The 23,067-nt window shown below is 47.1% G+C and overlaps 1 protein-coding gene across 2 annotated transcripts in view; it reads left to right on the top strand.

Moving 5' to 3' along the window:
- Positions 1 to 23,067, top strand: part of GMPPB (GDP-mannose pyrophosphorylase B) — a 753,730-nt gene that overhangs the window by 631,189 nt on the left and 99,474 nt on the right. For both annotated transcript variants that reach the window (XM_069644189.1, XM_069644188.1), the window contains one exon: positions 8,066 to 8,248. In XM_069644189.1, the coding sequence (XP_069500290.1) occupies positions 8,066 to 8,248 (183 nt within the window). The remainder of the gene's footprint in view (positions 1 to 8,065; positions 8,249 to 23,067) is intronic.

The raw sequence follows: 23,067 nt of genomic DNA, 5'->3' as shown, positions 1-23,067 counted from the left end.
GCAAGGGGTCCACGTCTGGGTTCCCCCAGGTACCTTAGGGTGATCAACCCCAAGTTCCTTGCAAAAATGCAAAAAGGTAGCAAGCTCCCCTCTCTAGAAAGTACATGGCATGATAAACGGTACTTTACTTTGTTTCCCACACTATTTGTATTTAGAGCTAAGGATTGGCAATATTTATTTTTAGTATAGGAACTTTTGTTTTGACAAGACACCACTAAGACTGCGTTATTATTTGATTAGCTTTCTTCCATCTTTAGATTTGGGATTAGACGCATTTTTCAAACCCTCTTAGAAGTTCAATAAACACCCTTGAACTGTGGTCACTTGTGTTTGTCTTATTGTTGATACCATGCCTTCCTTACAGCTGTTACAGTTGGTAAACTGTATTTGGCACCATGGTAATTGCCTGCCCACGTCAATTTCTGCAAAGTGAAAGCGATTGTTTTTGAACTTTTATTAATTGTATCTTTGTGTGTATGCCGTTGAATTTATTGTGGAGTTTACCCCTTGTAGGTCTCTCCAAATGAAATATAGTTTGCCAATGAGCAGTGTCCAATTTCTTTCTGCAGCGTTTTGTAGTCATTTGTTGGTTGCTTCTTGATAGTTCTATCAAGTCAAAATGGGGTGCTTTCATCTCTTGGACAGCCATGTTTTTTCTCTTGTTTAATCTCTCCTGGTGAACGAATTTTGGGTCCATAGGAGGGATTTGTCAGCATACAGGAGAATCCTAGTTCTAGTAACTGTGGGGTCGCATCCAGAATTCTTTCTGTAATTCCTAAGGAAATGAATTCAACCAGAATTATGTCCATAATCTTTTCATTGATGAATTCAACCAGGTTGATATGACTCGTGTTGATCCATTTTAAAGATGGAATCACTTGCAGGAGTCGCAATAAATTGGTGCGATTTAAAATCATTGCGTCTTTGTCAGAAGATAATTGTTCAAATCTGATTTGTGAACTCTGTTTTTTTTCCCCATAGGGTTTACAAATGTGGGAAGTTTCAAGGTATGATGATGAGCAGTATGGCTATGCCTAACTTTCCCTTCTTTGTGGCTCTGGTATGAATGGACTGTGCTAGAAAGCGATTGGTCATCGGTATCTACAGTATCTAAAGTGATGTCAATATTTGTTGGATTGCCACACGATGATATTTCTAACTCAGCATCTGATATGTCTTCACAAGATAATTGAGTGTATTCAGACTCTAGAGTGTGACCTTCTTCATATCGGTCAATGATGATTAATGACTGATCGTTGATAGGCGGGCTCGGATCGTGACTCGAGTCCTGATCTTCTATCGAGTAGACAGACCTATTTAGCAGTGCCTCTAGTTGTTGTTGTTCTTCTAAGCTAACTTGCTGCTCCACATCGATAATAGTAGTATTGATTCTATTTGGGTCGACGCTGTATGTTAATATATCAATAAGATTGTCCACTGGAATGGGTATCTTCTTCTTTACATCAATCTCTTTTTTATTAGGTTTAGGAGTGGTCAGATTTCGTATAAACGTCCTTGAGCCGTTTGTCTTTTTTTGTTTTTAATTTGGGGCCTGAGGGGTATCTTCTTAGTTGACTTTTTGCTGTCGAAGATTGCAACATTTTCAGTTTGATGTGAAATAGGGTCAGTGGGGGCACTTTTAGTTCCATTGTTAGTTGGGATCGCTGTTTCACACATGCTTCCTATTTCTATATGGCTACTCCCCGTTAGAGCCGCGGGTTCATTCAAAGAAGTTTGATTGTTTGATTGGGTTTGTTCCGTTGTTGTCTGAGCTTTAGAATTAGTATTTAAATTGTCTTTGGTTAGTAGACCCACGATGGCAGTTGTTAGGGAGACTTTTTCTTCAGTCTTTCCTCGCAATCTCAAAGAGTCGAGATTGGCATTGTGCACTAGTTTCAGCTTCTAAGTTGAGTCTGTAGTGAAGGGTATTCAAAAATGCCTCAAGATAGATCTGCTTAGAGTGAATAAGTGCGAGAAGGGTGGCTTGATCTTTTTGTGCTTCCACGCTTGTCTCTTGTAATTTCATGAATGGTGTCCTGGCTTGCGAGGTAACTGCTAGGAGTAGGTTTTGTAAATTTAGCATCGTTGTAGGTATGGCCTCATGTTTTCATCTCGGCGAGGGATTAAGTTTACAATGGAATTTTTGATACATGTACTCCTTTTTTATTTTCAACTGATCGTTGCAGTTGTCATGTTGGCGTATTGCAGGAGAGTCCGGTTGTGACTCTGTAGGGCGTGTTATTGTGGATCGCGGAGTAGAGGTGTTCCATGTAACTGGATTGATAGATTTATTTGCCACACCGAACACTTCATTTCTTTTTTCCTGACTTTTCATGAGATCTTCGATTTCCGTTATATCCAGCGAAAGACGGGCTTGCCGTGAAATTGCTGTGCTCCGTTTAGATTGTCCGTCACCGTCTATGGTGGGAGTATACATGTTTTTTTTCCCCCCCATCTTTTCTTGGCTACGATAGCTATTTCTTTTTGGGTCAGAGGTAGTGGAGAGTCAGTTGCGCCTTTTCGCTGTATTATTGGAAGAGTTGTCTTTTTGCTAAGCACAATAGCCAATCACTACCCTGACCCCTTGCCAAAACCGGAATTGCTAGAGGCTTTATAGATATGAAATACCATCAATGATTACTTCATTGGCAAAATCAACAAAATTAGACATCCCATCAATGTCACCAAATCATCTACACTGCCACTATCCCACCCAGGGGCCCCCTACTTTTCACTGACTTCACCCTAAGGATCTCACAGGCAGCTTGTGTCACTAAAGCCAATCTCCTATACCGATGACAACCTACCATCCTAAAATTGATATCAGGTCATGCTCTTCCTGCGCTCATTCAAACTGTCCACACCTCCCTCAACCAGGGCATGATATGGACTGATTCAACCACTCTTTAAAAAACCCAGAAGACCTCACCAACTACTGACCAATCACCAGCCTCCCCTTCATTGATAAAATTAAGAACATAGTTGCAAATCAACCTCTCAAGGAAATAAACCCATTCAGTATTGCTCCAGGACTATCAATCTGTGTTCTGTCGTAAATGCAGCACTAAAACAGCCACCATCTAGTTCTTCGATAATACTCACCTGCTCATGGGCAAAGAGGACTCCTGACCAGTGGGCTCTGGTCAGCCTCCTCGCACAAACAATATGCTTTGCGGTAACAGTTCTTTGGTTCACCTCCTACCTCTTGGACAGATACCAGGCTGCCTGCATGGGCACATTACGATCAAATTGTTGCCCAGTTACATGCAGAGTGCCACAAGACTCCACCCTCTCCCTGGTGATATTTAATCAATCACCCAGGCAGCTTAGCCATGTCTTGATGACCCAGGAATCTTACTGCACCCATACGTAGATGACACCAATCTGTAACTTAAAGTAAACTGCTTCCACAACATCACTCGCCTCTGGAAAGCCTTTGCCACCAGTCAAACGTGGATGACAAGCGCATATTTAAAAATCAATCCGACTAAACATGAAATCATCCAAGGATGGCTAAATGAGATGCACCTGGACGGATTCAACCCCCTACTGCCAAATCCCTCTGGTTCCTTGTGGACAACAATATCTCCTTTCAGCAGCACATTAAGAAGAAAGCTTAGACTGCATGGTACCAGACTATGCTGCTCTACAAATTGAAGCCCCTCCTCCATCCCCAAGACCTCTAGATTGTGGAAACACACTTGTGATTGCTCATATTGATGGGGGGGGTAATGCCCCTCTTGCTGGGTACCCACAGTACACCTACCTCCCCCCAAAAGCAATATATCACACCGCAGCCTGCATTATCAACAGTTCTACAAAATTCAACCACATTACCTCCATTGTGTACGACCTTCACTGGCTCTATATTCTTGCTAGGATGTTTTTCAAAACTTTGTGTCATTTACAAGGCAGCCACTTTCTTGAGGCCCTCCTACCTTGTAGACAAACCTAACACCTCGGGCGGTGCATACTCCTCTAGGAGCCAGCTCGTTGGTAGGCTGCGAAATAAGCTGATGGGGAAAAAACCTGGAAACAGCACTCCTGCTATGCCCGGGCATACTAGAAAACCATGCCTGTGTGAATCAGGACCACTCGTCCGCTCCTGCAATTGAAAAAAGAAGTGGAAGCGCTCCTCTTCATGGAATTCCTAAGCATGACATTGCTAACTCTGTCCCTGTCCATGGTTCTGCCACCTGTTCGGACCCTTTCTAAACTGCCCTCCTTTTGCTTGTACACCATTTGGTTGCTCATGAGCCTGGTTTGCACTATATAAAATACAAAAATACATACAAATTGCCAGTGATTACACAGTTTGTTGCTGATGTGTTTCCTTGTTCCTGCCGCAAAGATGTTTTAACCAGGCTTGAGGGTGGTTCAGATTAAATATTAAATGTACCAGTTAGGAAATGTAACCTCAACCTTTGTTGCTGCCTAATGGGAATGCAGATTCCAGAGTGTTGCCATCTCTAGCTGGGTCTTCTAAAGGAGGATAACGTTGCCAGTCAGCATGAGCCAGCAATATAAAATAGCCATTCAGAATTTGCAGAATGTAGTCAATAACTACTCGTATTGGTTTCGGCCAAAATAACCGAATCCAAATGACCTAACCAACCAAAAGTCCGAAAAAAAGGTACCACCAAATGTTCGACCCTTGTTCGGACTTTTGATTGGGTAGGTCATCTGGATTCGGTTTAGGGTTGCGGGGGCTGCAGGGGTGTCCCCCGCAACACCCGCTCAATATGCTATACAGTATAGTGAGCGGGGGTTACGCAGCTGACCCGAAGGGGAAAAAAAAGGAAAGGACCCTGCAGCGCCAATTCCCGATCACGGAAGTGAAAGGGAACTGGCGTTGCAGGGACATGGCGAGACGGAATTGAAGGTAAGTAAGGGAGTGGGGGGGTGGATAGGGGTTTGACCACATCAGGAATATTCAGGGGAGAAAAGACCGAAGATTATTTCGAGCAAATAATCTTAAGTTGTTTCTCCTTCGAACATTTCCACCTCGGTCAAACAACTCCAAATCCTTGTATTGACTGCATTCCTATCATTCTAACTTCAAAAGCAAAAAGGGAATCAACAGAAAGCATTTTCAGCATTAAAAAAACATCAGTGCAATTTCCCAGCAATATATTTTTTAACAAGACAACGGAACTGAATTTAACCCAAAGTGAAAGCTAAAAATATTGAAGAGGGCTTTCATTTTTTAAGGGAAACCCCTTCACTTTAACATTGCGCCTAATACAAGCTTCTGCTAAAACTATTCAGTTGAACCAAGTTTACAATTATAATGCTTACCTTATAAAGATAGCTCAGGTATTTAAGTATCACAAAATAAAACCACATTTCTTTAATATGTTTTATGTGCTTTGCTCTCTATTAAACTACACCTGTTTTACTTTACCACCACAATTCAAAATCCTTTAATGGTATTACCACCATGTGATAATATCCTGATAGACCTCGGGAGGAGTCGTTATCGCTTGGGATAATGGCGCTTCAACAACGTATGGCCCGGGGTGAGTGGCGGGTCATTATCCCACTATAACGACCTATCCCTCAATCTATAAGGCCATAGATGCACATGCTTCTAGGGAAACTCCTTGCTGCAGAGCCTGTGTTGCAGCACTGTGGGATTGTTATATCTTTGATGCATCTACAGAAAGATTCTTGTTCTTCTCCATACATGTCTTGAATGAAGAACTTTCAGATGCTCGTCACAGAAGCTATATACAAGCAAAGGTACTTATTCGGAACTAGGGGCAACAGACCTGGTGACCTTGTGGGATGGCTATACCCAGACGTGGGTCGCGAGGCCGAAACATGTTTGGGGATGCTTGTGGTCTCGTGTAGAAGGGATGTGACCAAGCAGTTCGGGCTGGACTGCCCCTTTTGGGGTGGGACCAAGCTTGATTTGCATATGGTCTTTCCCCTTTTGTAATGGCTTGGCAGGCAAAGAACAATGGTCTGGAGGGTTGCCCAGAGCAATGTCAGAGGTTAAGATTAATTCTAAACCTTCCAGCATCACCTCTTTTGTTTTGCCGTAGTCACCCCACGTGGGACGGGTATGACCAGAAGTGGGTCCTGTGCCTGCTGGGCCTAGAGACCCAAACTACTCCTCACTGATGATGCCCAATGAGGCTGAAACATGTTTGCGGATGCGTGTGGTCTTGTGCAGAAGGGATGTGACAAAGCAGTTCGGGCTGGACTGCCCCATTTGGGGTGGGTCTGAGCCTGATTTGTATATGTTCTCTCCCTTTTTGTAATGGCTTGGCAGGCAAAGAACAAAGGTCTGGAGAGTTGCCCAGACCAATGCCATGGGTTAAGGTTCATTCTAAACATTACAGCTATCACCTATTTTGATTTGGTGAAGCAGCTGAGATTAACAGGCGAACTTGGGGAAGAACTAGATGCACCAATTGGGGAAGCAGAAATCCTGCATGCCATTAAACCCTTGCAACACAACAAAGCAGTAGCCTATGTCTGAATGATGTCAAAACAGAGCTGCTCATACTAGGATCATCGTCCAAAATAGCTTCCCTTCAGCCTGTTTACTCATCGTTCATCATTGATGGCACCACAATCCCAGTACTTAAACAAGTTAAGACACTCAGGGTTTACCTTGACGCGACACTCCCCATGTCTAAGCATGTAAATACCCTAGCCTCCTCTACCTCCTACACAGCCAAACTTATCTCTCTTAGTCGCAAATTCCTGACACCAGAAAACTGCATTACACTAGCAAGAGCGCTCATACTATCAAAGCTTGTCTATTGTAACATCCTCTTCCTAGGCACCTCCAACACCAACCTATCCAAACTCCAACTCATGCAGAATAAAGCCCTCCGAGCTGCACTAGGCATAAAAAAGTCTGATCATATCTCCAATATCAGGAGACAAAATCACTGGCTTCCCATCAAAGCTAGAATACTCTTTAAAGCCCTTAGCATTTCCCATAAATGCATCGCCAACAAAGCTCCCAAATACCTCCTCAACACAGTCACAAAGAAAACACATACCAGACTCCTCAGATCGAATAACAGTGAAAACCTCAAAATCCCACGTTACAAAAGAGAAAAAGCAGGGAGCAGTAGCTTCAAAGTACTCGCTCCTAGGCACTGGAATGCCTTACCCATCAACATTAAGAATGAAACATCCTTCCCACAACTAAAAAAAATACTCAAAATGTGGTTAAGTTGATCCCAGATACTTGTATCCTAGACCAACTCCGCATCTTCACTGTATATAAATGCACATAAGTGTATATAATGTAGAACTGTAAACCAAACCTGTATTTTCCTATTGCATTGATCAACATCAATATTGTATTTGCTTTTGTCTGTAACTACGCCGTGATACCTAGGGTCTGGGCGTACAATAAATGTAATAAAATAAATAAATGATGTGGATTGGTGAAAGTAGGGCATTTGAAGAAATATAGGAACACAGAGGAGGAAGAGGGGGTCAGAGGTGGATTGGGGGACAATTGTTAAATGAATTGATTTCCTCCTCGGACTTAAAACCCCCATGAAAAGGGATGGACATGGGTAATTACAGGAACTAAAATTGTATGCTGATAGGTGGGAATAGAGGCTTTTTATGTTAAGTGGAACGAAAATGAGGGACATGAGCCATTGATGGGGGGACCTTCAGCATGGGACCACTTTAGGGGTTCTTTTGGAAAGGAGGGGGATGGAAGGCTGTGGAATGGGAAGCGATGAAGGGAGGAGTGTATACATTTGTTTGTTATTGGAGGATATGTTGTGTTTGAAGTATTATTAAGATACACAAGACTATCTGCTTTGATTGGACATGGTATGTTCTGTTCTTGAAAATAAATAAAAAATTGTTCTAAAAAAGATGCTTGTCACAGGTGGACAAACATGTTTGGTCTTGTGATCTATGATTTAACACATAGTTGCATTTACATCTGCTTTTATCACTTTAATGTTAACTATGTTGAAACAAGGTCTTCATGAGTGATTTACTAGAAATGGGGTGGGCATTTGTAAGCCAAACATAGAGGATGTGAGGCAGCTTAATTTCTTTGTTTGATTTCTTTCAGGACTCCAGTGCAAAGATTGGTCAGAACTGTAGCATTGGCCCGAATGTGACTATCGGCCCTGGCGTTGTGGTGGAAGAAGGGGTGCGCATTAAGCGATGCACTGTACTGAAGGGGTCTCACATCCGCTCACATTCCTGGCTGGAGTCCTGCATCATAGGCTGGAGTTCTTCTGTTGGACAGTGGGTGAGACAAAGCTTCATTTAAAATTTCCTTCATTTTTATTCTTAAATTTAATTATTTATTGTTTTTGCTGCAACTTTAAAACATGCAAGTACAAACATAATATAGCCGTTGGCTTTCATTATACTTTCTAAGCAGTAGTGTCGCTCCTGCAGAATCTTACCTGAATGTTTTTCACTGACTTAGTCATTTGTTAGACCTAATCCTAATGCTATACCACTGCTCAGGTTTAGGTTACATTGCTGCAGAGAAGCACACTATTTAAAGATTCTACATTACTGCCCCATAGCTGTTATAGGTAACACTAGAGATGTGGGAGGACCTGCTCATATTATGGCTACTGGAAATAAGAGAGCCTTCCTGTTCATTATAATCTTGCTCAGAATCTGCTCTACTCTTAGCGCAAAATCCTTTTTCTCAGTGCTCCTAGACCTTTTACACATGGGCCAGGATCTCACTGTGAAACATTCGGCCAATCAACAATGAACCTGACTGTGGATCAAATTGCTTTCTTTTACCTGTCAGCAATGATTACCTACGGTTAGACAGATAAAGTTGAAAATGCCAGAGGCAAGAGAAATGCACATTGCCCCAAAAAGATTGACTTTCCTCTGAACAAACAAATTACTTACCTACTGGTAAACATTCTTTCTGATGGATGTTCTCTTCCACAGATTCCTCATCTATGATGATTCAATCCATGACTCTGCTGCTCTTCGGAATATATTGAGACTCTGAGCCCCGTGACCTCATTCCACGTGTTTTCCCAGGCACTCTGACGCTGAGGGACCACGGAACCAATGGTGTACTAGTTATCTGTCAAGAGTGTAAGGCAGGGAGAGTGATGAGGGTTCTGTTGCAGAAACATCCATCAGAAAGAACATTACTGATGGGGAAGTAATTTGTTCTTCCAATGGATTCCTTCCTCCCATGGATTCCTCATCTATGATAGACTCTCAAAGCAGTACCAAAATGAGAAGGAGAACAAGGACCCCACCTAGCCCCGAAAACTCTGGAGGACAGCCCTACCCAAACGGGTGTGCTGTCCCGAAAGGGAATCTAAGCAGTAATGCATACCAAATGTTTGCAAAGATGCCCACGTTGCCCCAGGCAGATGTCCAGGACAGGGACTTCCCTCTAAAGGACAGAGGTGGCAGCCACTCCTCTGGTAGAATGGGCTCAGAGACCCTCGGGCACATCCTTTCCTGTCAGATGGTAGCATTTCGAGATGCAGAAAATGATAATTTTGCAGGCTATATTTGGTCACATTCCTGCCAACACGAGCCCCAGCGTAGCCAATTAAATGCTTGTCATCTTTTCTAGCCTCTCTCATCCAAGAGACCTAGTAGCTGAGGGACCACACTGGGACCAGCTGAAGGAATCGCACCTCTGCCTTAGAAGGACGAGGCTGACAGTAAAACACAGGAAGATGAATCTTTTGAGGGAGATTTAAATCCAAGACCACTTTTGGAAGAAAACAGGGCCTCACTCTGAGGACTCCATGGAGAAAACCAATTAGGGCGTTTTAACAGATAACGCCTGGAGATCACTCGCCCATCTCGCAGAAAAGATGGCAACCTGGTAAATCTCATTAAGGGTGAGCAGTCCAATAGCAACATAATTGAAGAGGCTCAAACGGAGCTCTCAAGGAAAGTCTAATCCCAAATTTAAATCCTACAACAGAACAACAAACTGGCGAAGAGGAAACTGGTTACACAAACCCCACAAGAACTGCATGCCAGTGTGGATTGTGAAAAACACATCCTGTCCCGAGGACCTCTTGAAAACCGAAACAGCACGAGGCATCCCTTAACAGTGCCAATATGCAGGCCTGCTTGGGCCAAGGACAACAAAAAATCCATAACGGACAGGATAAAGGGTCCAGATTCCTCTGCCGACACAAAGTTGAAAATGTAGGCTATCTGCAGGCATAAATAGACTTTGTAGGGGGTCTAAGAACTGAAAGGAGCACATCAAGGATGTCGTCTGACAAGTCCCACTTCTCAGCCTGTCAGTAGCCAATCATGAAGGTTTAGGCTGCTGAGGTTCAGGTGGAGAACCCTTCCCCTCCGATTGGCAGAGCAAGTTGACTCTCCTCGGAAGGCGCCAGGGAGGGCAGATGTAGAAGTGACTTACCGGTATTGTTATATTTATATGAATTCTTCTCCCGCAGATTACTCATTGGATAGATATCCATTCCAGCGTCAGCTGCTCAAACCTTTTTCAGCAGGGGGCACAGTACGACCCGCACGTCAATCCCTCTTGACTCGATCTTGCCACTTGTTGGCTCCAGACGTAACCTTGCCAGCCATACATATTACGTCAATACGGCCGTACCTCAGTTCACCACTTTTTTCCCCCCTTGAGCTCAGCAGCCATAGATGAAGAATCGAAGGAGCTGGGCTGAAAACATCCAACAATCTTTTTTTTTTTTTCTTTTTTCATTTCATCAGAGGAACATAATTGCACTGAACTCTGCAGACTAACAGCGTTACCGAGGAAAGGCCACAAACTGTGCCTGATACATAACCTCGTCCCATAAAAATGAGACAACCACATAAAGACTGCAGACCACTTTCATAGTTGGGCAGATGGGAGGGTGATGAGGAATCTGCAGGAAAAGAATCCGGTTAGTAATTTCTCCTTCAATGGATTGCTTTCTCCCGTAGATTCCTCATTAGATAGACTCCCAAAGCAGTATAGAGTGCGGAGGCGGGATGAAAGCCCTTAAAAAAGGAAATTCTTTAAAACCACCCTTCCGAAATGGGCGTCGGCACCAGGTGCTACATTCAGGCATTAATGCTCGGTGAACTGAACTTGTGGAATGATAACCACGTCACCGCCTGGCACGTTTCCTTTACTGGAACACCTCTTTGCAAACCAGACAATGCCGTCAGGCCCCTGGAGCAATGTGCCCTGATAACACTCTGCAATACAGAGAGCTATGCACCTAAAAATTGTCTGTTTTGACACAGCCAACCCCATCCTTAACAAAGAGAAAACCACAAAGAGCTGGTCATTGTGTCTGAATTCAGCTGTCCTTGCCACATAGAAGCTGAGAGCCCTCTTAGGGTCTAACCTTTACAGCCTTTCCTCATCTTTGGTAGGATGTGGAGGAGGGTAAAACACTGGCAAGTCGATTTTCTGGGACGTGGAATTCAGAGAGCACTTTAGGTGGGGGGGTGCTGGTGCGCTTGTAAAATATGGCCGCTTGAGAGTAAACTTCGGACTGGGACATCTCCTAAACTAGCAGGTAGTGCGTCGAATTCCCTGGGGCAGAGATGGAGGCCGGGTTGCTGTTGCCCTTCAACAGCATCTGCCGTGATTTCGTCTGGTGCGAGTGTGCCATGGCGGAGATATTGCGGCTTGGAGGGGACCGGGAGCCTCTCCCCTGCTTACCCGCGCCTTGCCTCCATCATGTGGTGCGAACCCTGGCGGGCGCGAGGAGACCCACCGGGGGGAGGGGAGCCCCGCTGCTCTAGCCGCACCCACGCCGTTTTACATTGACCTGGGGGTCATTATCCCTTCGCTAGATCGCCCTGGTATACATACCGGCTGGATGTGCCTTTAATAAACTGATTGGTTCTATTACTTCTCGGCCAGCCGGGGCCCTGCTCCCACAGCTTGTCCTATCGCCTCCTGATTTTACTGTTGCCTGAGACCTGGCCTATCCATTGCCAATCCATCAGACAGGGGCCCCTGCCACTGGCCCGGTCCTGTAACCTGTCGACATCTGGACTTGGATAACCGTGCCCTTTGTTGTGTTTTGCTGGAGGAGAACCATCTATCCCTGTGCAGCCGCGTTGGGTACGCCGAGTGGAGTGCCTGAGTTTTGGCCTCTGAGACCATGACAAAAGGTGCTCATGAAAAGCAGAGCTCCATCAATATGTTTACGAAAGCACCACCAATGGCTACCGAGCTCGTGCCTGAACTCGAACCCACAACGTCGATGCCCCCAGAGCCCTCTGAATCCCAGAAAATGATGGACTACATGCGTCAGGGATTCACAGCCCTACACTCTAAAATGGATGACATGAACAGGTCCATATCGTCAATTAAAGCCCACATGGAAAAAAATGATAAACGGGTCACGTAGGTGGAATCTAGGGTCGGGGTGGCAGAGGACGACATCTCCGCCCTTCAAGCGGAGCTGACCACTCTCTCCAGACAAGTTTTGGACATCAGCAAGAATAATGAAGACCTTGAATCGCGATCTAGACGCAACAACCTCTGCATCATAGGGGTCCCGAAGGGTAAGATGGACGGCCCCATGGAAGACTATATTGAGCGCACTCTGCTCATGCTTCTGGATTCTCCGAAGCTTTCCCCTCAGTTCGCAATAGTGAGAGCTCACCAGGCGCTGACGGCAAAACCTAAGCTGGGTGCACCTCCTCGTCCCATAATTGACAAGAGTCTTAAACTACTGTGATTTGAGATTGGCTCCTACGAGCGGCGAGAGCTAAGGGGGATCTTTTCCTGAGCTCCTCCAGGATCCACCTATATCCCGATTTCTCTGTGGCTGTCCAGCAGGTGCGCAAATCCTTTCTGGTTACCAAGAAGATAGTGCAAGACCTGGGGGTCAAATACTCCATGCTCTATCCGGCCAAAACTCAGGATTGAACATTCAAATCGAGTCTACTTTTTCACCATTCCTGAAGAGACCTCCAAATTTATTGACAAACATTTCCCAGGATGACCACACGTGCCTGGGTGACCAAACCCATGACTCCTTGTTCATCAGTATTCTTGTACCAGATCCTGTAGGGTGCTGGAGCCCACTGGTGGGAGCCCCTGTGGTTCTAGTTTGCTCTGATCCAATGGGATCCTTGATATTTGTCACAAATTTGTCATCTTTACCCTGTTTGTATCTTCTTCTTACTATGTACCACTAAAATGCCTAGTCTTTCCCGGTTTTGGAGCGTTTCGCTCATTGCGGCTGCACGGCCCCCCCAGACGATGCTGCCACTGTTCTTGGTTTTTCTGGAGTTATGTTGTTCACCCCTCTGATTGGGAGAGGGGTAGAGGTGGGGGAGGGTTGGGAGGTATGTTATATTAAAAATTGCTTGACATGCAACTGGGTGCAAGGATGTTCTAATATACTCAGTTCCATACATCACTATTTGGGACCTATCTATGCGAACTGATGACAGTTGATAACCTCGTTTGCATGAGTTGGAACGTTAGGGGGCTGGGGAATTTTGCAAAGATGCGGAAACTGTAGATGTATATTGAACGACACAGAGTGAAAGTACTCTTCTTACAGGAAACCCATGCTCGCTCCAGCGGGTGCGAGAGGTTTGCTAAATCCTGGGGCTCCCAAGGATACTATACAGACTACTCCACCCAGAACCATGGGGTCATGACCCTGATACACAAGAGTCTGGAGTTCCAGCACAAGGCAATCCATGTGGACACTCTAGGCCGCTATGTTATGTTATTTGGGACTCTCAGATTGCAAGGTTGTACTCCTTAATGTCTAAGGCCCCAATGTGGATGATCCCGAATTTTATACACACCTGTCTTTCTTGTTATCCGGGTTCCCCCTTGTCCCTATCCTCTGGGGTGGGGACTTTACAACTATTTTGGATATTGATCTAGATGGGTCGGGCTCTATGCCCCGCCAACTCACTAAGGCGGCTAGAACCATCATAGAAATCAGATGCATGGAGGCTGCTGCATCCGGACTCCCGCTTATATTCCTTTTACTCCTCAGTGCACGACTCCCACTCCTGGATCGACAGGTGGCTTGTGTCGGACATACTAATTAGAACCTTGACACATATGGCAATTCTCCCCAGAACATTCTCTGATCATTCCCCTGTGACGGTTTCCCTGGATTGGGGTCCCGATATTAACGTGCTCCGGTCCTGGAGTTTGAAACCGCATGCCTTGTTAGATATGGCCTTTAGGTCCGAACTGGGGTCTGCCATAGACTACTTCTTTGCATTGAACACTGGTTCAGTCCGCACAGAGGCTACCCTCTGGGAATCATTTAAGGCCTACATTAGGGGCATAGCGATCTCCAAGGAGTCAGGGATCCATAAGGTGATCCGGAGTGATATTGCAAAGAGTTAATCTCGTCTCTCCTCCCTGGAGTCCCAATATGCCCTTTAACAATCGCTTTCTACCCTCTCTGATATAGGCATAGAACTTGACACGTTTCGCTCTCATGCAGAGCGGGAGAGGAAGTTCTTGGATGACCCTCACTCAACTCGTAGGTATGGAGAAGGGGAGCGCCCTGGCTGTGTCTTGGCCAGGCTTCTCCGTAAGGAGTCCGGCTCACCCCACATCCCAACTATAGAGAGACCTGATGGCCCACTGTCCCTGTCATCACAAGCTATTAATGCAGAATTCCGCTCTTTCTATGAATCCCTCTATTCCAGTGTTGACACTGTCCCTGCAATGGAAGTTGAGGCATTCCTGGACGGTCTCCCGCTTTCTGTCCTCTCCGCTGAGACCAGGGACAGCCCTAGATGCCCCTATCGCGTCTGATGAAATCTCTAACGCCATAGACTCCCTGGCCTCCGGAAAGGCCCCTGGCTCCGACGGCCTCCCGGTCGAATTTTATAAGCCGTATAAGGCCCGCCTAGTCCACTATATGCACTGTAGGAGAAATCTCTTGAGTCCGGCATCCTTCCCCAGCCCCCCATGAGGCTATAATCATAGTGCTTCTCAAACCAGGCAAGCCCCCTACCCATTGTGGGTCGTATCGACCGCTTTCCCTAATTACCTGCGATGTTAAGGTCTATGCAAAAATACTGTCTCTAAGAATGGCACCGTATATGACCTATATCATGCACCCAGACCAGGCAGGGTTTATCCCGGGGCGCTCTACCACTCCTAATCTGCGCTGCCTTTTTAACATTCTAGCTCGTATCGATGCGACCACACAAGCCGTCACGGCCACCCTGGAGGGCGTTTGACTCCATTTCCTAGAGCTACCTCTGGCAGATCCTCGAGGTGCAATTTTGGACCCCGTTTTCGGCCTGGGTCAGGCTCTTATATTTCCACCCAGTCGCCAGGGTCCGCACTGAGGACCGATGCTCCGCTCCCCTTTTAGATTGTCCGGGGGACGAGGCAGCGTTGCCCCTTCTCTCCATTGATCTTTGCCATTGCCATTGAACCCCTGGCTGACCGGATACGTCAAAGACACGCTCACAGAGGCCTGAGACTCTTGGGGGGGCCCCCAACCGACAAGATCATTTCTCTTTATGCCGACAACGCTCTCCTTTTCATTCGCTCCCCTGCGGACAATCTACCTCCGATCCTAGAGGATGTCATGAACTTTGGTGAGATATATGGTCTTAAAGTAAATTGCTCCAAATCCAGCCCATTCCTGTCGACCGAGGATACACCCCCCCCCCCTCCGGACCTCTTATGTTTCACGTGGTCACAATCCAAGATCACCTACCTTGGTGTGATGGTTGTGCATCAATCTGGTCCTTTATACACGGGCAATTTTGGGAAATATCTCACGACACTCGCCAGGAAATGCACAGGCTGGTCTGTGCTACCTATTTCACTAGCAGGCAAAATTGGCATACTGAAGATGGTTGTCCTCCCCCAGCTCCATTATAAGTTCCTTAATATCCCACTGTGGCCAGTTGGCGAATTCTTTCAATCACTTACTGTTAGGCAGAAACCTGTGCAGTTCCCTCTGGGACCACTGCAAAATATTTAAGACTACAGGTGGTTGGCAGTAAACCCAATTGGTAGCAGTCTGTACCAGCCAGATTTACCTGGTAGCTGTGGCTGAGCAGTCAGACTTCTCTCAAGAAGAGTTAGGCAGTGTACAGAGTATTCACAATAGGTCAAAAGAACACAGTAGAACAAGCAAACACTGACCAGAGCTTGGTGTAAAAGAGATATCATTATTTATTTAAAAACACATATAGTAAAACACACTGGCACTAATATCAAGCAGTTCAAAACACGGTCGCTAAAAGATATACGCTCCCTTCAACGATTAGTTAGACAAGTCTTAAGTAAAGCAACACTTATTTTCAGACAGCGGTGAGCGCTTAACGAAGATGGCACTCTAATCAATCGGTTTAAAAGGGAGAGAAAGGCAGAGCAAAGATAGAAACGGATCCCAAAACTTTCGAAGAACACAGTAGGAGAAGAAGACAGGTTGAAACCGTAAAGTCAAAGTTAACAAGGCCGGACCCACTTTAAGAGGCTCCGGTCGAAATGTGTCCAAGGTCACACGGTTCAAAGTGCCCAGAAGTCTCGCAATAAGTTCAGAAAGAGTTGGACCAAAAAGAAAGGGACCTGTTAGATGGTCAAGGCGGCCAGCCCAGCCCAGTCCAGAAGGTTAAGGGATTATTGTTACCTTGTAGCAATCTTTAGAAAGGGAGGCCTGGCGGACACGGTACCTTAAAATGGTGAGAACGCTCCAGCGGGGGCAGTTGTTCCTGGCAGCGGGTGCAAGTCGGTGCTTCGTCCGGAGGAAGAGAGGATCTCGTTGGGGAGGAAAGCAGGAGTCCGTTGCACTGCCAGGGAAGAAACCAGCCGCGGAGTTCTCAATTAAAAGGAGCTGTCCTTTTATTCGCGGTCCAGTGGTAAGTGGCTATCCGGTTGCCGGGGTGCTTGGCACGGGCAATTCGACCACAAGACGTCCTGGGATGCGAGAAAGGAAGGTAAACTGGTTGTGCCCACCAGTCAGGGGAAGAAGACTCTCCAGCCGGGAGATCTCCTCTGTCGTTGGGAAGTGGTGAGTCGGTTCAGCAGGGCTCCACCGGTGGTGTCGTCGTAGCAGGCCGGCTCAGCTTCTCCCTCGTCGGATTTTCAGGTCCTGTGGCGACTTCTGAAGTTCCAGTCCAAAAAAGCCCTGCTTTTAGGCAGCACACCCCCATTCACTCAGCCTAGCTGTCAATCAAACATGCTAAGTGGTGAGCCGGCCGGCTCACCACTTGGGCCAATCACACAAGAGTGCGACTTGAGTTACCAAGGTAACTAGTCCAGGGTGCCTAAACCCCCTCCCACGCCCCTGTGGTACCCAGACAGAGTGGCACCACTTTTGGAGGCTTCTGTGGAGAAGTCCGCCAAAAAGTGGAACAAAGGGCTCGACCTTTGGTTTGGAGTTACAGAGGCGAACACAAACGCCATTTTAAAACCGAGTTCTGGCAGAAAATACCAACCGGTGAATTAATATTAAATAAATAAACCGGCAGTATGTTAGAGGCTACGTTAAAAAGTATTAGCCTCGAACAATGGGAAAATCCCATAGAGATATATTCGCGTTGAATATAAAAAGTAGTATCCACTGCCACCAGCCAAAACTCGACGAGGGGGGACGGGACAGTGCCCCCTCGAATAACAGACCCAGGGGCAATCAAATTGCCCCTACCAGTACGTCCACAATCTGATGGTTTGTACTGGTTCTCTTAGTATGGTGACTTTACATGCCCTGGGAGACAGTAGTCAGTCCCAGGGTATGGAGTCTATGGTGGGGGGTCACTATGACACCCCGGTGTTACTGCACGGAGGGTGCTGTGTAACACACATACAAAAACCTATGAGACCCTATGGAGTAAAAGACCCCATAGCCCATGAAACACATTAACATTCAAAGGAACACCATAAATCATGTCCAAGAGTGGGAAAAAAAAGAGTCTCACTCTTGGAAGGAGAAAAAAACAAACTCCAGATATCCAGCAAAGCTGCTGGGGGACTCACTAGGTTAGGAAATTCAGCCTAAACAGAGAATTATCCCTAACACTAACCTGCATTGTGGATAACTTTCTGTGGCACTTGGGTGCGGTCCACCTCAAATTAGACACACTAACTGTACCCATGAGTGAGGGCGGCCTCAGCAACCCTAATTTTGAAAGGTATTGGATGGTTGCCCAGGCACAATACGCCTCACACTGGTTCATTCTCGCGTATCCCCCACCACATACCAAACTCGAGCAGCATGCTCCTGAAGACTGCAATATCCACTCATTGGTCCTCCCCTCCCACCGCGTTAAGTTTGAGGCCATGGACCTGGTGGGTTCCATGTCACTGGCTTTAACTAAATTGTGGAGGCTGGCCGTTACCCCGCATCCATTTCATGCAACCTCCCCCTCTGGAACTTCCTCCCTGAGGCCCATTGTATACCTCCGACTGCGATATGCCGTTGGGCTGAAGTGGGATTTGGGGCTCTCCGAGATGTCTTCAATCAGGGTAACTTTGTCGAATGGTTAGACCTGCCTGTAACCCTTCATAGGAGACCCTCTCAATGGCTTCAATATATAGGTCTTTGCCGCTCTCTGAAAGGGAGATATACAGGTTTCCCTGCTATTCCACCAGATGACCCCATATTAACTGAACTCCTGAATATCATGTCTTTCAGAGGGAAAGTCTCCAGACTATATGCTTTACTTCAGACCAGGGCCCCCTCTCCTTTCGAGAAGCTCAGACGTATTTGGGGTGAGGACCTGGGAATTTAAATCGGTGACCAGCGTTGGAGCCGCATGTGCACTCCCATTCATGACGTTTCGTTTTAACGCTCGCTTTAAGCTGATCCAATTCAAAGTACTACACAGGTTCCATTACACACCGATCAGACTGCAACGTATGTCGAAAGACTCCCCCTCCCCCCAGGTGCCCTAGATGTGGTTCTGATGACGCAAATTACATTAATATGTTGTGGTCTTGCCCATGGCTCTCTGAGTACTAGGAGGAGGTTTGTTCCTCGATGTCTGACATTCTGGATTACACGATCGCACCAACCCCTCTGACATGTCGCTTTCATGATCTCCCTGTATTGGGCAGAAACGCCAAGAAGATAGCAGGGCTGGGGTTGTTGTTGGCTGTCTCTTGCACTCTGTTGTGCTGGCTACGCCCGGCGTTTCCTACTCATTCTCAGTGGCTTTGAGCAGTGACCTGGGCTTCAGATATGGAGGAGGCTTGGTCGGCACAGCTTCCACTGGTGTCACGTCCCAGAAATATTTGGATTCCATTCTGTTCCTATGTGTCCTCTGTCAGCTGGCACCGACTCTGACTCTGACGATTCCCACTCTCTGATCTAATATGACTTCCTCCTGGCTGTGCCTTGATTACCACCCCATCACGTAAACTATGCATGTTGTGTCTCTTGCTGGTCCCCTACTACTCTGTATACGTTACACTTACAATGTATACGATGGTTGTATTTTAGGTTACTATTTGTGAGCCGTTCGCTTCTTGGTGTAATGTCAAGCATAATAAATAAAGTTTTTAAACAAGAGAGCACTTTAGGCAGGAATCCCAGCTGCACCGTGAGGAGACCTTCTCTTTGAAGAGAAGCGCATGAAAGGTAGCTTACAGGTTAAAGCCTGCATCTCACTTACACGCCTTGCTGACGTGATTGCAACCAGGAAGGCAGTTTTCAAGGCAGGTAGCTTGATAGAACATGAATGCAGGGGCTCAAACAGAGCTGCCATCAAAAACGTAAGAGCCAAGTTAAGGTCCCAGTCCGGCACCACAAATTGGGTCATAACAGGATCGTGCTGTAGGATTCTTGATCCAGAGACCTCTTAAAAACAGACAAAGCCACCAAGTAGCCTTTGACTGTTCCATCCTGAAGGATGTATACGATCTGCCCGCAAATGTTCTGTTCGCGGGCAGACTGCCCGCAGTAAAACTGCTCAGGCACCCGTTTTGAGCGTTCATTGAAAATGGGGGCCCGAGCAGTTTTTGCTCCTGCCTCCATTGTTAGGGATGCAGGGGACACCCCAGCAACCCCAGAGGCTGCAGGTACCTGAACATGAGGAGCGGGGGACACTCCCGCAACCCCTGCCCCTCATGTTCAAGTAATAAGGTAAAAAAGAAAAACGGTCAAAAGTAAGACCTATAACTAGGTCAAAATTACCCAACGACCAAATGTAAATGGTCAGATTGGGTAATTCCAACCCGGAGGCCCGAGGAGGCCAGTGATGAATGGAACCCGTCACTGAAGTGGTGAGACAAGTGATAGGATCTATCCTGCGTTCCCTGCACCACGCCTCAAATTGCATACAGAGATCTGCCAGATGGCCTGTGTTCAGCCAATAGCACCTCAAGTACCTCTTCTGAGAGGTCCCAGTCATCATAGCTCCTCTCAAGAGCCATGCAAAAAAAAAACTTCGGTTTTATTCACGTTTTTTAATATAACAAACAGGTTCATTGAAAAGAAGCCGCATTAACACCTTAAGCAAGACCCAAAACCCGACCCCTCCCCCGCCCCACCGCCCCAACCCCATCCCTCCCCCCAACGACGTCCAATGAAAACTGTTATTCGCTGGAGCTTTCATTTGAACATTTCCTCTCGGTGCTTGGGAGATGTGACATACTTTCGCATCTGTGATGGCTGTGTTATGTCTGCTGCCCCCTGGGCCGTGGGTCACATAGTTGTCCTTGGGTGCCCCTCCTTTCAGGCCTAGCCCGTCCCGCACCGGAGTATACCCCTAGTATCAGTGGGCGTCCCACCCCCACGCCTGATGTACACCATACCAGTTTGCTTGAAAGGTACCTGATTAATTATTGACCATTGCCGTCAGTTTGTCCATGAGAAACATGTTCTTTAGCTTTTTCAGCCAGTCCTCCTTGGAGGGGGTCTCCGGGCTCTTCCATCTCTGTGCCAGGGCCACCCTACCTGCCCTTAACATTGTTTCCCACATTCTCGGATACCTGTACACCTCCGCCTCTTCCGGGGGGAGGCCCAGTAGTATCGTCAACGGGTGTAGTGGGATAAGCTCATCGGTGACCTCTGCCATCCACCCCCGTACACTCTCCCAGAACTTCTGAACCCTTGGGCATGACCACCACATGTGACCCCTTGTTCCCATTTGGCCACACCCCCTTGGGCATTTGGGTGACACCCCTGGGAACATCTTTGACAGTTTCAGCGGCTCCCTGTGCCATCCCTGCAAAATCTTGAAATTGTGCTCCATATCTGACGTGAATAGGTTCCGATGAAATGCTATTTTAAATTAACTGGATCATGCGTCCTCTGAGAGCCTCCCCAGCCAAATCATTCCAAAACCTGCGAAATCCTCTCCCTCTAAATTTTCAGTGTTCAAGATTTGGTACATCCTTGACACTGCTCCCTTCCTTGTCGTCGCAGTGTCCAACAGCTTTTCGAAGGGGGTCAGCTGTCTGCGAAGGTTTAGACCCCATTTCTGGTCGCAGAGGATGCCCTTTAGGCGCAGGTATTCAAAAATTGAGTGACCCCAGAGCCCCCTTCATCTCCTCATATTCGAGAAACTCGCCCTCCTTGAACAGTTGCCCCGCCCATTCCAACCCCCTGTCCGACCAAGACTGGGCATTCTTAAACCCCCTGCTACCGAGACCGAGCGGGTGATCCCAGAGTGAGGACATCGGGGAGGGCCAAGAAGTGAGGTGGGCGACATGGGCCCCTCTTTCCAAATCGACCAGAGTACTCCCAAGGTTGGATGGGCCTTCGGTTTGCTCGGGATGGACTTGCGTGGCATCCATAAAAGGTTGCGCACTTTTAGAGGGTGGGCGTCCATATCTTCCAAGTACATCCAGTAGGTACCCATCCCCTCTTTCATGTGTTCCAAAAGGACACGTAACTGGGCAGCCCTGTGGTAAAGAAGAAGGTCCGGCAGCCCGAAACCACCCTCCTCCCTGGGTAGCGTTAGAGTGGCCCTCCCTATCCTCAGGGTCCTACCCTGCCATATAAACTCCTGGATTGCCTTTTATAAATCCCGAAAAGCTTGCTCGGGGACCCACGTTGGGAGGGCCGTAAAGAGGTACAACAATCTCGGCAGGACATTCATCTTGACCTCTGTCATGCGCCCATACCAGGACAGGATCATCCCTCCCCACCTCTTCAGGTCCAATGTGATCCCTGCCATTATGGGGCCATAGTTCGTTGGGGCCAGCTTTGACAGATCTCTGGTAAGGAGCACACCCAAGTAGCGAATGGAGTCTTTTCCCACCACAATTCCCTTATACCTATCCAGGTGATCCAGCCCCGGGTCGCGGACCCTCATAGGGAGTAGCACTGACTTTGATGTGTTTATTTTTAGCCCCAAAAACTGCCCGAAGGTCGTCATTAGGGCCAGGAGAGGGGGGAGCGAGGAACCGGGTTCCACCAGATATGCCAGGATGTCGTCAGCGAATAGGGAGAGTTTAAATTCCACTTTACCTCTTTTAATCTCTTTGATGTCAGGGTGGGCTCTCACAGCTATGGCCAGGGGTTCCATCATTAGGACGTATATCAGAGGGGAGAGCGGGCATCCCTGCCTTGTCCCCCGCCTGAGGGGGAATGAGTCTGACAGCTCCCCATTTACCTGTACTCTTGCCGATGGGGCTCTATATAGGGCAGACACCCAGCTCCTGATATGTACCCCAAAACCCATTCTTTGGAGGAGGAGTTCCATGTAGCGCCACTCGACCCTGTCGAAAGCTTTCTCAGAGTCTAGAGAAAGCAGGCTTGCCTCGAGGTCCGACTCTTGGGCATGGTGTACCAGGTCTATCGTCTTTCTGATGTTATCCGAGCCTTGCCTACCTCCTATGAATCCCACTTGATCCCCATGCACCAGTTTAGTCATTATCCTTTCCATACCCTTTCCCACCATCTTGGCAAGGATCTTGACATCTATGTTAAGAAGAGATATCGGGCGGTAGGAGGAGCATTCAGTCGGGTCTTTGCCCTCTTTGGGCAGTACCACTATTATCGATCGCCCTCATCATGGTTTCCGGCAGAGTTCCACCCTCTAGCACCGCATTAAACACCCTCACCAAGTGTGGCGCTAGGGTGGATCGAAACCTCTTGTAGAAAAAAACCAAGAAGCCATCCTCTCCCGGAGACGTCCCCACCTTCATCCCACTGATCGCATGTTCAACCTCCT

This window comes from Ambystoma mexicanum, chromosome 2p (assembly GCF_040938575.1).
Source record: "Ambystoma mexicanum isolate Mex_15411 chromosome 2p, UKY_AmexF1_1, whole genome shotgun sequence".
In the NCBI taxonomy this organism is placed as follows: Eukaryota; Metazoa; Chordata; class Amphibia; order Caudata; family Ambystomatidae; genus Ambystoma; species Ambystoma mexicanum.
Note: the sequence above shows the minus strand (reverse complement) of the source record. Positions and strands in the feature narration are given on the sequence as shown.